General features: G+C 48.2%; 1 protein-coding gene across 1 annotated transcript in view; it reads left to right on the forward strand.

Annotated features, from left to right (window-relative positions):
* Positions 1-14,403, forward strand: part of LTK (leukocyte receptor tyrosine kinase) — a 347,686-nt gene that overhangs the window by 300,395 nt on the left and 32,888 nt on the right. The window contains exon 21 of the mRNA XM_069732538.1: positions 10,688-10,778. Within this exon, the coding sequence (XP_069588639.1) occupies positions 10,688-10,778 (91 nt within the window). The remainder of the gene's footprint in view (positions 1-10,687; positions 10,779-14,403) is intronic.

Raw genomic sequence — 14,403 nt, forward strand, 5'->3', positions numbered from 1 at the left:
TGACATTGTTTACAGGAGATCAAGGGTTTCGCTTGGAATGGCAGACTAATAAAGATGGCAAAACTGTGGTTATTGTTTTACTTCATTAAAAGACTTTATTCATAGTGTGTGGTGTATTATTAACCCTTTCACAACTATAGGATTAGTAATAATAATAATAATATTATATAGCGCCATCATATTCCGCAGCGCTTTACAAATTATATAGGGGATTTGTACAGACAATAGACCTTACAGCATAACAAAAATCACAGTTCAAAATAGATGCCAATAGGAGTGAGGGCCCTGCTCGCAAGCTTTACGATCTATAGAAAAAAGGGAGACACGAGAGGTGGATTGTAACAATTGCTTTCGTTGTTCGGACCAGCCATAGTGTAAGGATCGGGTGTTCATGTAAAGCTGCATGAACCAAGTAACAGCCTAAGTATGTAACAGTACAGACACAGAGGGCTATTAACTGCATGAAATATATGAGCACATGATGTGAGGAACCTGATTAAGGTTTAAGTTTTTTTTTGAATGGGCCACACAGGGATAGTTAGGTTAATGTGTTGAGGCGGTAGGCCAGTCTGAACAAATGCATTTTAGGACACGCTTAAAACTGTGGGGATTGGGGATTAATCTTATTAACCTGGGTAGTGCATTCCAAAGAATTGGCGAAGCACGTGAAAAGTCTTGGAGACAGAAGTGGGAGATTCTGATTATTGAGGATGTTAACCTCAGGTCATTAGCAGAACGGAGAGCACGGGTAGGGTGGTAGACTGAGACCAGGGAGGAGATGTAGGGTGGTGCTGAGCCATGGAGTGCTTTGTAAATGAGGGTAATAGTTTTGTACTAGATTCTTGAGTGGATGGGTAGCCATTGTAATGACTGGCACAGGGTAGAGGCATCGGTGTAACGGTTGGTGAGGAATATAATCCTGGCAGCAGCATTCAGGACAGATTGGAGCGGGGAGAGTTTGGTAAGAGGGGGGCCAATTAAGAGAGAGTTACAATAGTCCAGACGAGAATGAATGATTGAAACAGTAAGAGTTTTTGTAGTGTCGAAAGTAAGAAAAGGGCGAATTCTAGAAATGTTTTTGAGATGCAGATAAGAAGAGCCAATGATCGGATGTGGGGGGTGAAGGAAAGCTCAGAATCATGTATGACCCCAAGGCAGCGGGCATGTTGCTTGGGAGTAATGGTGGAACCACACACGGAGATGGCAATGTCAGGCAAAGGTAGGTTAGTAGAGGGAGAGAACACGAGGAGTTCAGTTTTGAGAGGTTCAGTTTCAGATCGAGGGAGGACATGATGTTAGAGACAGTGGAAAGACAATCACTGGTGTTTTCTAAAAAGGCAGGCGTGATATCAGCTGAAGAAGTGTATAATTGGGTGTCATCAGCATAGAGATGGTACTGGAAACCAAATCTACTGATTGTTTGTCCAATAGGGGCAGTATACAAAGAGAAGAGGAGGGGGCCTAGGACTGATCCTTGAGGAACCTCAACAGTAAGGGGAAGGTGAGAGGAGGAGGAACCAGCAAAAGATACAGTGAAGGAGCAGAGAGATAGGAGGAGAACCAGGAGAGAACGGTGTCCTTGAGGACGATGGAGCGGAGCATAGTGAGGAGGAGCTGATGATCCACAGTATCGAATGCTGCGGAGAGATCCAAGAGAATTAGCATGGAGTAGTGACCATTAGATTTAGCTGTTAGTAGATCATTAGAGACTTTAGTGAGGGCAGTTTCAGTAGAGTGTAAAGAGCGGAAACCAGATTGAAGAGGGTCGAGAAGATCGTTATCTGAGAGATAGAGCATAAGACGGGAGTGGACCAGGCGTTCGAGGAGTTTGGAGATGAAGGGAAGATTAGAGACAGGTCTATAATTAGCGGCACAGTTTTGATCGAGGGATGGTTTTTTAAGTAATGGGTGAATGATGGCATGCTTAAATGAGGAGGGAAAAATACCGGGAGAGAGAGGTTGAATATTTTTGTTAGGTGAGAGGTGACAGCCGGGGAAAGGGACTGGAGGAGATGTGACGGAATGGTGTCACTGGTGCAAGTGGTCGGGCGAGGAGATGTAAACCTCTCCACCTCTCCATTACCAAGCCGGCTTAATGTCACCTTACAATAGGATAGTGACATTAACCCCTTATTACCCCACTTGCCACTGCTACAGGGCAATATATATAATATATATAATATAATATATAGTAGATGCGCCTTTTCTGGGCAGTTCGAGTTGCTTTTTTTTTAGGTTGGGGGGCCCATATCCATGACCCCTTACCAACCTGAGAAAAGCAGTCCGCACCTGTGAGTTTTGCTGGATTGCTTGAAATACATAGGGGGGACCCCACTTTGTTTTTTTCCTTCATTCATTCTTCCCTGCTCGCGCTGCTGCCAGCGGAGCAGGGGAGAAGGGATGACAGCTGGCTTCAGCACCACACGCAGGGGAACAGCGCTTACTGTAGAACATAAGAACTATAAGACTCTTGTGACTCAAGACTCAAGATTTATTCACCCCAGGTATCATTTTACTCAGTGTAACAGCACCAACCTGACAGTGTCTGTAGTTTACTTAGCAAAATCCTGATGACCGGTTCCCTTTAAGTGGTTAAACAGAAGTGACTGAAGCTACCTCTAATTGCTGCTGTTAAAGGCAGGTGCTGGATGTGTAAAACAACTGACACTTGCCTTGTATGGAGTCGGCTCAGATAGTACATACTATGTCATGTACATACTATGCCAGGAAGGGGATGAAAGGGCATTGACAAATAGATGTTTTTCTCTTCCAATACTGAAAAATATATAATTTTCCTACTTTCAGTCCTAATACTCCAGGAATTTTAAGATCTCTACTTGCTGTCATTTAAATGAAACTTTTGTTGTATCCAGTGGATATAAAGCTGCCCTATTCATGGGATGGATGCACAGATGCACAGTACAGTTATCACAGCTGTATCTTGTACCTGTCCACAGACAATCTTATACTATAAATGACTGTTTTCTCCTACACATCATTTGGGGACACAGGACCATGGGTGTTATGCTGCTGCCACTAGGAAGACACTAAGTGAATATAGAAAGATTACCTCCTCCTCTGCATTATACACCCCTTCACTGGCTAGTATTCATCCAGTTCTTGCTTAGTGTCTGTAGGAGGCACTTGGGTCTGTTTCAGACCCCAACTTTCTTATTTTTATTTTTTTGTAAATTTTTATTTTTTAACTAACGGAGTGAAGGGGTGACGGATTCCTTTTCTAGGGTCCGCTCTCCCATGAACCATCAACAGGCAAGCACGCGGAGTATACCTCCCGTCCCTCTCCTGCGACGTTTGGGGCACGCCTAATCTTACTGGGGCGACGGTTCCTCTTTTGGTCCAGATCTCCCCCCCCCTGCAAGACGGCGAGCACAGAGAGTCCTGGCTCTAATGTTCCTCTCTGGGGCCTGACAGCTGAACAAAGGCCCACACCTGATGGCATCACTGCAGCCCCATGACTGAAACCCCCCCCCTTGGGGGACAGAGGCGAAGATGGATGAAGGGTCCTCTCCATCCCCCAATCAGGGGCATGGATTGAGCGCGCACCCTCACAGTGACAGGAGGCCTGCTGCGCCTGTGAGTATGTACCTTCCTCGCGCCTCCCTGTGTCGAAAGGAGCAGTCCTGGTCCCTGGGGAGAAGTGCCGTCGGCCGGGTGACAGCAGCGGTCAGCAGCGTTCCGTCGCGGCCGCCGGCGCGCCTCGCTGGCAGTCCCCAGAAATTTAGTCCCCGGCTTTTCAGCCGGACTAGGCCATGGTGGACATAACTCTGCCCATGGCCAGAACTCCGCCCCCTATCTCGGCGCTTCTCGTCTGGCATGAGAGGCGCCCTGCAAATCTCGGGGGCCATATTGCTTCTCATCTTCTGTGGGGACATCACGCTGACTGACAGCTCCCAAAGCTATGGGACCGCCGAACAGCGAGCCTATTCCTCCCCGTGGACACAGGCACAGGATCGTGGGTAAGCTGCACCAGGAGAGCTTAACCCCTTCCCTGCACTATATCGCATACCCTGCCTATCCTGCCCTTATCTCTAAAGACACACTATGTCTCAAACTAAAGAGGCTAAAACAGTTAACAAAAAGCACACAGTGTTTTTCAATTCCTGTGCCACTTGCAATACTGCCCTGCCCCGAGCTCACAATACTCCGTTATGTGCAGATTGTGACCCGGCCTCTGTGCAACCGCTGCCGCCAACGCCGACCCTGCAGAGCCTAATCCCCCTGAGTGGGCCGTTTCCCTGTCACGATCTATGGCTTCCCTGGCCAAGGCAATAGACTCCCTCCGGGGTCCCTCTTTAAGTCAGACCGCAGAGGACTCTGGCAATGGTATGGATCCGTCCACCAGCAGGGGGCGTACCCCGTCACTAAGGGCTCGGGGCTCCAGAAAACGGAACCATGTGGCGTCCCCTGATCACGGTCGTCCTTGCACTTCAGCATCTGCAAGCTCAGTTTCTCGTTCCCCTTCTCTGGAGAACTTAAATGACTCTGAATATGAGTCCGAGGCTTCTTTCGTCCAGGACTCCTCGACTTCCCAAGAGACGCTCGATTCTCTCATTGAGGCGGCCAACAAGACCCTGAAGGTGGATGAGAAATCTATATCCACTCCAGAACACGTGGTGTCTTTTCAAAAGACTAAACGTGTCCAAAAAGTATTCGTCACTCATCCTGAATTTAAGGAAATTGTACAGAAACACAGGGACCGGCCTGATAAACGCTTCACAGATCAAAAGCCTATTGAGGCCAAATACCCTTTTGCTCAGGAACTAATGAAGGATTGGCTACAGTCTTCTTCAGTTGATCCTGCCGTATCGCATCTCGCCTCCAAAATGCTCCTATCTTTGTCTGACGGTTCTTCAGTTAAAAACCCCACTGACCGTCAAATTGACTACCTGGCTTGCTCTGTCTTCGAGGCCACAGGAGCGTCTCTCTTTCCATCCTTCGCCACTTCTTGGGTGGCTAAGGCTATGGTCGCTTGGGCGGAGGTGCTTACCACAACCGTCCATAACAGTAATCTTCCTCCAGAGGCGATCAACCTGGCTAACCAGATAGCCCAAGCTGGGGATTTCGTAGTTAATGCCTCAATAGACGCGGCCAATTGTGCTGCACAGGCAGCCGCAAATGCAATCTCCATCAGAAGAGCCCTGTGGCTCAGAGATTGGCGAGCGAATTCTGCTTCCAAAAAATCATTGACATCTCTGCCCTACCAAGCCGGTTGCTTATTTGAAGAAAAATTGGACCAAATAATCTCTGACGCTACCGGAGGGAAAAGTAAATTTCTCCCTCAACAAAAGCCTATCGGACGTTTCGGTATCAGCAACAACCTCGATTCCAGCCTTTTCACAACAATCCCAATTGGTCATCTACATCCTCCTCTCCCGGATCAGGACGAGTTTCGCGTGGAGACAGAGGCTCCCAGGTCTCATACAGACCTAACCGTAACTGGAAACCCAGACCGAGGTCATCTGGATCTATGGTAACCAGATCCCTTAGATCCTCCACTCAATGACTCGTCACAACATCTGGAGGACATCGACAAAGTAGGAGGCTGCCTACTTTCGTTCCGTCAAGCCTGGCTCTCGGTGGTCCACGACGAGTGGGTCAGAGAACTGGTGTCCTCCGGATACAAAATAGAAAATAGAATTTTCTTCCCCCTTCCGACACATTTTTTCAGTCATGTCCTCCCAAACCAAAGACAACGGCTTTTCTCCGGGCCTTACGGGCACTACAAGGGGATGGAGTCATCATTCCGGTTCCCCAAGACCAAAGGTTCAAGGGGTTTTACTCGAACCTATTCGTGGTACCAAAAAAGGATGGATCGCTGCGACCGATACTAGATCTAAAACTTCTGAACAACTTTGTCAAAATTCGACGCTTCAGAATGGAATCTCTCCGTTCTGTTGTCGCGCCATGGAAAAGGAAGAGTTCCTAGCATCCCTAGACATCAAAGATGCTTACCTCCACATCCCAATTTTTCCTCCTCATCAACAGTTCCTTTGCTTCGCATTTCGCGAGGCACAATTCCAGTTTGTGGCCTTACCCTTCGGCCTCGCCACTGCTCCCAGAGTCTTCACCAAGGTCATGGCTGCTGCCATGGCCATTCTTTATGCTCAGGGAGTGGTGGTGCTTCTGTACCTGAACGATCTACTGATAAAAGGCCCGTCATATCCAGCCTGCAAGGAGTCCGTCGATCTCACGGTGGATACTCTTTCTCGCCTGGGTTGGAAGATAAACTTCGAAAAATCTCCAATCCCAGCTCAGTGAATTTCCTTTGTTGGAATGACACTGGACACTTCCCGCGGCCTGGTCATTCTCCCTCCAGACAAGGCCTTGGCCTTGCAGCAGGGAGTACGGAGTCTCTCCCGCCCAGTCTCCCACTCCATTCGTTACAGCATGCGCATTCTCGGGAAGATGGTAGCAGCCATAGAAGCGGTCCCGTTTGCGCAATTCCACCTCCGTCCCTTACAACATGCTCTGCTGTCGGCATGGAACGGGAACCCGTTCTCTCTCAACCGTCGTTTCAGTCGGTCTCCACAGGTCAGGCAGACCTCAGGTGGTAGACGCTGAAGTCCTCCCTGAACCAAGGAAAGTCCTTTCTCCCAGTGCGTTGGTTGGTGGTGACCATCGATGCCAGACTCTTGGGCTGGGGTGCAGCTTTCAACCACCACAAAGCACAGGGGCGGTGGTCCACTCGAGAGTCGCGTTTCCCCATCAATATCCTGGAAATACGAGCGATCAGACTAGCGTTACTCAGCTTTCACCATCTCCTGGCAGGTCATCCCATCAGAATCCAGTCTGACAATGCCACAGCGGTGGCGTACATCAACCGTCAAGGGGGAACCTGCAGCAAGACGGCCATGCTCAAAGTGACCCACATTCTCCGTTGGGCCGAGAGCAACCATTCGCCCATCTCGGCGATCCACATACCAGGTGTGGAAAATTGAGCAGCAGACTTCCTCAGTCGCCAGGGTCTCGCCTCGGGCAAGTGGTCCCTCCACCCAGTTTTCCAGCAGATTTGTCATCGCTAGGGGACCCCGGACGTGGACCTCATGGCTTCCAGGCTAAACAACAAGGTCCCACAGTTCATTACCCGATCCCTCGACCCACTGTTATGACCTGGTGGTCAGGACAATAATGGACCTGGTGGTTAAGAGCACACGGAATGACCTGATAGTTACTGATAATAAAGGACGAGCTCTGGGACGTGGGAACTCTGCTGACCGCAATCCCTAATCCTATCACACACACTAGAAATAGCCGTGGATTGCTCCTAACGCTCCCTATGCAACTCGGCACAGCCTAAGGAACTAGCTATATAGAAAATGTTCAGCACAGCCAAAAGGAGGAGGTGCACGGTCATAGGTTCCCAAGCCTTTATGTAAAACACAAGTGACTAGCACACTCCAAAAGTGTTGTGATGCAAAGTGGGGGTTTTATTTACATACAGTATTCACAAACGTTTTGGTCGTTACTGGACCTTCATCAGTGTGCTAATATACTAGTATGCTTAGAGAAGCCCCGAGTAGCAAAGTTAGATTGCATCAATAAGAAGCCTGAAGACATATAGGTCACGGGGGTAGGCACAAGCCGCAGAGATACAATGGTGTGCCCAAAGTGACACTAACTGCTGGATGGAGCAGGAGCCACACGGAATGTACTGCCAGTATGGGCTGCAAAATAGTGCGCATGAGGTAGAAACTGCTGAATGAAGCAGGGGCCACACGGTATATACCGCCAGTCTGGGCTGCAAGAATAGTGCGCACTATCCGCCTCATCAGCAACAGGAAGCACGCGGTGGAGACTGGCGGTATATACCGTGTGGCCCCTGCTTCATTCAGCAGTTTGTGCCTACCCCTTGAGCACTATTTTGCAGCCCATACTGGCGGTACATACCACGTGCCTCCTGCTTCATTCCGCAGATAGGGTAGTGTGTCACGGACTGACACTATCTCAGTAGCTTGTTTCTACCTCATGCGCACTATTTTGCAGCCCATACTGGCAGTACATTCCGCGTGGCTCCTGCTCCATCCAGCAGTTAGTGTCACTTGTGACACACCATTGTATCTCTGCGGCTTGTGCCTACCCCCGTGACCTATATGTCTTCAGGCTTCTTATTGATGCAATCTAACTTTGCTACTCGGGGCTTCTCTAAGCATACTAGTATATTAGCAAACTGATGAAGGTCCAGTAACGACCGAAACGTTTGTGAATACTGTATGTAAATAAAACCCCCACTTTGCATCACAACACTTTTGGAGTGTGCTAGTCACTTGTATTTTACATAAGGAACTAGCTAGCCCTGAAGATAGAAAAATAAAGCCTACCTTGCCTCAGAGAAATTCCCCAAAGGAAAAGGCAGCCCCCCACATATAATGACTGTGAGTAAAGATGAAAATACAAACACAGAGATGAAATAGATTTAGCAAAGTGAGGCCCGACTAACTGAACAGACCGAGGATAGGAAAGGTTGCTTTGCGGTCAGCACAAAAACCTACAAAAAAACCACGCAGAGGGCGCAAAAAGACCCTCCGCACCGACTCACGGTGCGGAGGCGCTCCCTCTGCGTCCCAGAGCTTCCAGCAAGCAAGACAACAATAAAAATAGCAAGCTGGACAGAAAAATAGCAAACCAAAGAAATACAGGCAGGAACTTAGCTTCTGCTGGGAAGACAGGTCACAAGAACGATCCAGGAGAGAACTAGACCAATACTGGAACATTGACAGGTGGCATGGAGCAAAGATCTAAGTGGAGTTAAATAGAGCAGCCAGCTAACGAATTAACCTCGTCACCTGTGGAAGGAAACTCAGAAACACCCACCAGAGGAAGTCCATGGACAGATCCAGCCGAAGTACCATTCATGACCACAGGAGGGAGCCCGACAACAGAATTCATAACAACCCACGTGCCGTCGGGGCACATGCCCTGGTCCTGCCGTGGCATCAATTCCACCTCCCGTGCATTTTTCATCCTCTTCCTGTTACCGAGGGTCATCAAGAAGATCGGGGGGAGGGGGTTACCAGTGATCCTAGTGGCGCCGGACTGGCCGCGCCAGGCATGGTACGTGGAACTGGTTCAGCTGGTCACCTACGTCCCCTGATGGTTTCCAGATCGCATGGATCTTCTCTCACAGGGCCCGATTTACCACGAGAATTCCGGGGCCCTGTCTTTGACGGCGTGGCCGTTGAATCCTGGATTCTAGGCCAAGCTGGATTCTCCCCCAAGGTGTCCTCCACCATGATCAAGGCTAGGAAACCCGTGTCCACCGTACCTGGCAAATCTTTTTCGCATGGTGCAACGCCCATGAACGATCTCCTCTGGTATTCTCCATTTCTTCCATATTGGAATATCTCCAATCAGGCCTAGAGTCGGGTCTCGCACTTAGCTCTCTCAAAGGACAGGTGTCAGCATTGTCAGTCCTGTTCCATTGAAAAATTGCCACCAGATTACCGGTTAAGACGTTCGTTCAGGGAGTTTCCCGTGTGGTGCCTCCCTACAAAATGCCTTTGGATCCATGGGATCTTAATTTGGCTCTTGGAGCTCTTCAGGAGGCCCCCTTCGAACCACTGCAGTACGTCTCTCTGACCTTCCTTTCCTGGAAGGTAGCTTTTCTAGTGGCTATTACGTTAATCAGGCGTGTCTCGGAGTCGGCGGTTCTTTCCTGCCGACCCCTGTTTCTGATCTTTCACCCAGATAAGGCAGTCTTGAGGACTTCTCCTTTTCTACCTAAAGTTGTTTCCTCCTTCCACCTCAATAAGGAGATTATTCTGCCTTCATTCTGTCCGGCACCAGTCCATCACATTGAGAAAACTCTGCAGACTCTCGATGTGGTTAGGGCCCTTCGACAGTACATCACACGGACGGCTCCCTTCCGCAAGTCGGATGTCCTATTCGTACTTCCAGAGGGACAAAGGAAGGGCTCTCCCGCTTCCAAGGCTACTCTAGCCAAATAGATTCGATCGTGTCTGGGGCGTACCTATCCCAGCAGGGATTAGGCCAGTTCTAATCAGTCGGTGGGCGCCTCTTGGGCCATTCGGCACTAGGCGTCAGCACAACAGGTCTGCAAAGCTGCGACCTGGTCCAACTTGCATACTTTTACAAAACACTACCACATTCATTCTCTATCCTCTGCAGAATGTGCCTGCCAAGGGCAGCATCTGCAGTTGGCAGTACCTTAGCTGTAAGCCAGTGGTACATGGGGTATAGCAGCTATGTTGATCCCCACCCAGGGACTGCTTTAGGATGCCCCATGGTCCTGTGTCCCCCAATGAGACGTAGGAGAAATAGGGATTTTTGTCTACTCACCGTAAAATCCTTTTCTCTGAGCCAATCATTGGGGGACACAGCACCCACCCTGTTAGCCCTTTGACTTGTTGTTACTTCTTTGGTTTTGACATACGGTAGTTTTATTGTCTTTCGTTTAATACTCCTACTGCTTTATTACCGAACTGGATGAATACTGGCCAGTGAAGGGGTGTATACTGCAGAGGAGGAGTTAATCTTTCTATATTCACTTAGTGTCCTCCTAGTGGCAGCAGCATAACACCCATGGTCCTGTGTCCCCCAATGATTGGCTCGGAGAAAAGGATTTTACAGTGAGTACACAAAAATCCCTATTTCAGAATACCCATTTTACATATTTTATGTCTGCCTTGTTTTTATTTCTTCTCAATAGGGCCCTTGGTCATGGTGCCTTTGGTGAAGTTTATGAAGGGCTTGTGGTTGGCATTTCGGGAGATCCCAATCCTCTGCAAGTAGCTATCAAGGTAAGTATAAATTGTTGTACTTTTTATTAAACCTCAAACATACTCTGCTGATCAGTGCAAATCCCTGTGATCGGACCCCCACGATCATTAAGTTATCATCTATAGAGTGGGTAGGTGATAACTTCTTTCACCAGACAATCCTTTTAATGGGCCACCATGTTCTACTATATTTTTCCTGCATGACCTACCGTCATGGATGGTCAGTGTGCTGATATCAATTAAAACGTCAATGGGGCCTATTATTGATCTTTTCTATGTAGCCCCCTGTTCTCTATAGACGTCACTACTACCTTACAGTAGTCGTTCTGGTAAATGATCTGCAGTAAAAATTCAATTCAGACATCACAAGGCTATTGACACGCTGTACATTATAACATATGGTGAATGTGACACGGTCCCAGGCACAGCAGACGTCTTGTAAGTGATTAGTTATATCCCATGATGTATATTACTATATATAGCACAAAATATTTAAAGGGAGTCTATCACCCGCAAAATGCCTCAGTTGTACAGTGATAGCAGAGACTTAGCCCCCATAACAATCATAAAAGAACTATATTTTACTGGATCAGTGCCTGTGAAAATTTACTTTTAATTCAAATACAAAGGAGGTGCTTCCCTTAATTTACACCCCTCGGTCAGAATTTTGGGCACTTCCTCTATTTCTGGTTGACAGTGCTCACTTGTCCGTAGTGAGTGCAGCCTCAACTCAGCTCTCGTGTCTGCCTGTGTGCACGGACTCTGCCTCAACCTGGGCGCATGCACATGGCGTCAGCGCCTGTGCATACATACATCCTCTTCCCTGGCTTTTTTTCTGCTTGCTACACTTTTAGGTATATTACTGTAGCAAACGGCAGCCGCAGAGAGGAGAAAGTGTTGGCCCACGCTGTGTATGGCACTGACACTGTGTGTTGCAGGGCCAGGCTGAGGCAGTGTTGGTGTGCTCATGCAGACACGTGGGCTGACCTCAGGCAGTGCTTGATCTAGGCAAGCGCTTGCTGTCAATCAGAAGTAAGGGAAATCACCAAAATGTAAATTGAAGAAGTATAACAGTGTGCCAAGCTCTTGGCTGTGGCAATGTTGTCGCAGGTCTCGACCTACTCTCTGATGAGTCCACCGTAGAGATGATGTCACGGCACCGGAGAGATAAGACACAATACACCAGGGCTGTATCTGAAATATCTCTAGTTTTAATAAGCTTACACACACTTTTTATGCATTCTTGTGTCGGAGGCGGATTCTCCATATATGGGCTAAGCGTCGGAGTGTATTACTCCCTTGCCTCCCTATGGTTTCGCAAACATATTTTTACACAGTACATTATTCGTTATTTTACCAAGGACATTCCCTGCTACAATTAGTTCTTAGCAATCAGCAAATAACAGCACAATTAAGAATAGTGAATAACAACTTTTTTTTCTGACCTTTTGTAACACACAAAATGGAGGCAAGCAAGATAAAATGGATCCTGCTATAACAAATTCCCCCATTTTATTCACTATTCTTAATAAACTGTACTGGCCGTAGGATTTGTTGTGTGATGCGTGGATCCAACTAGGTTTTCCTTCGAGCTTGACAGCTGTGGCTGTGGTCAGGAGCACTTGGTATGGTCCGTCAAATCTTGGTTCCAGGCTCTTCTGGACGTGCCGCTTTATCACTACCCAGTTTCCTGGCTCCAAGGAATGGTGTCCAGGAATCTTGTCTGGGTCTGGAAGAGAACTAAAGACAGTTAAATGCACTTTAGCAAGGTGTCCATGTAAGGCCTGCACATAGCTAGTCAAGTCCTGGTACTTGAGCTGCAACTGTTGTGGAAAGAAACATCCAAGATTGGGGCCCCTGCCAAACAGAATCTAATACGGTGACAGTCCTGTCTTCCTGTTTGGGGTATATCTTACTGAAAACAAAGCCAGAGGAAGGCATTCTGTCCATGGTTTACCAGTCTCTGCCATTGTCTTCTGGATTTGAAGATTAAGAGTTCCATTTAGTCTCTCCACTTTTCCACTGCTCTGTGGATGGTATGGAGTATGCAATGCTTGACTTACCCCCAGTGCTGCCATTACCTCTGACATGATCTCTCCAGTAAAATGGGAACCCCGATCGCTTTCAATGACTTCAGGAACTCCATACCTGCATATGATCTCAGCCCTCAGTTTCTTTGCTGTTGTCTTAGCCGTAGCTTTGGCAACTGGGTAGGCTTCTGGCCAACCTGAGAATAAATCAATGCAGACCAACACATACTCATACGTCCCTACACTAGGCAACTGAATATAATCAATCTGCAGTCTCTGGAATGGGTAAAGGGGCCGGGGAGTGTGTTTGGATGGAGCTTTCGCTGTCCTTCCCTGATTGTGTGGCACATATCATGCAGCTCTGTACCTGCCTTTCTGCGCAGGTGGAAAACCCGGGGGCAATCCATTGTTTCTGTAGGGTGTCACACATGGCCGTCTTCGAGTGGTGCACATTCCCGTGCAGAACCTGTGCCATCATTGGGTACAGTGCCTGTGGTAGGCAGACCTTTTCACCCCTCCCCCATAGTCCAGTGTCGGTATCAGAGCAAGCTCCTATCTTTTGCCACCTATCTTTCTCCTCCTTACTTGCCTGTTCTTGTAACCGGGCTAAGATGTCTTTTGACACAAGTGGAGATGGTGGGGTGTCCAGGCGATTTACTGTAGAGGCTACAGGAGTGCTTGCTGCTTTCTTGGCAGACTGGTCTGCCAGTGCGTTACCTGTTGTGAATTCTGTTGTTGAGCTCCCTCCTGTGGTCGTGAATGGTACTTCGGCTGGTTCTGTCCATGGGCTTCCTCTGGTGCTTGTGAGTGGGGCTGCGGCTTCTGAGGTTCCTTCCACAGGTGACGAGGTTAATTCGTTAGCAGGCTGCTCTATTTAACTCCACCTAGATCATTGCTCCATGCCACCTGTCAATGTTCCAGTATTGGTCTAGTTCGCTCCTGGATCGTTCTTGTGACCTGTCTTCCCAGCAGAAGCTAAGTTCCTGCTTGTTTTTCTCTGTTTGCTATTTTTTCTGTCCAGCTTGCTATTTTGATTTTTGTCTTGCTTGCTGGAAGCTCTGGGACGCAGAGGGAGCGCCTCCGCACCGTGAGTCGGTGCGGAGGGTCTTTTTGCGCCCTCTGCATGGTCTTTTTGTAGTTTTTTGTGCTGACCGCAAAGTTACCTTTCCTATCCTCTGTCTGTTCAGTAAGTCGGGCCTCACTTTGCTAAATCTATTTCATCTCTGTGTTTGTAATTTTCATCTTAACTCACAGTCATTATTTGTGGGGGGCTGCCTGTTCCTTTGGGGAATTTCTCTGAGGCAAGGTAGGCTTTATTTTTCTATCTTTAGGGCTAGCTAGTTCCTTAGGCTGTGTCGAGTTGCATAGGGAGCGTTAGGAGCAATCCACGGCTATTTCTAGTGTGTGTGATAGGATTAGGGATTGCGGTCAGCAGAGTTCCCATGTCTCAGAGCTTGTCCTGTATTATTAGTAACTATCAGGTCATTCCGTGTGCTCTTAACCACCAGGTCCATTATTGTCCTCACCACCAGGTCATAACAGTTACCCTTTCTCTTTCCATCAGTGCCTTTGGTATGTGCCTTTACCTTTATGATGCCTGCTTGGGTGGGAAGCTG

The sequence above is a fragment of the Ranitomeya imitator genome, chromosome 1 (genome assembly GCF_032444005.1).
Source record: "Ranitomeya imitator isolate aRanImi1 chromosome 1, aRanImi1.pri, whole genome shotgun sequence".
Lineage (NCBI taxonomy): Eukaryota > Metazoa > Chordata > Amphibia > Anura > Dendrobatidae > Ranitomeya > Ranitomeya imitator.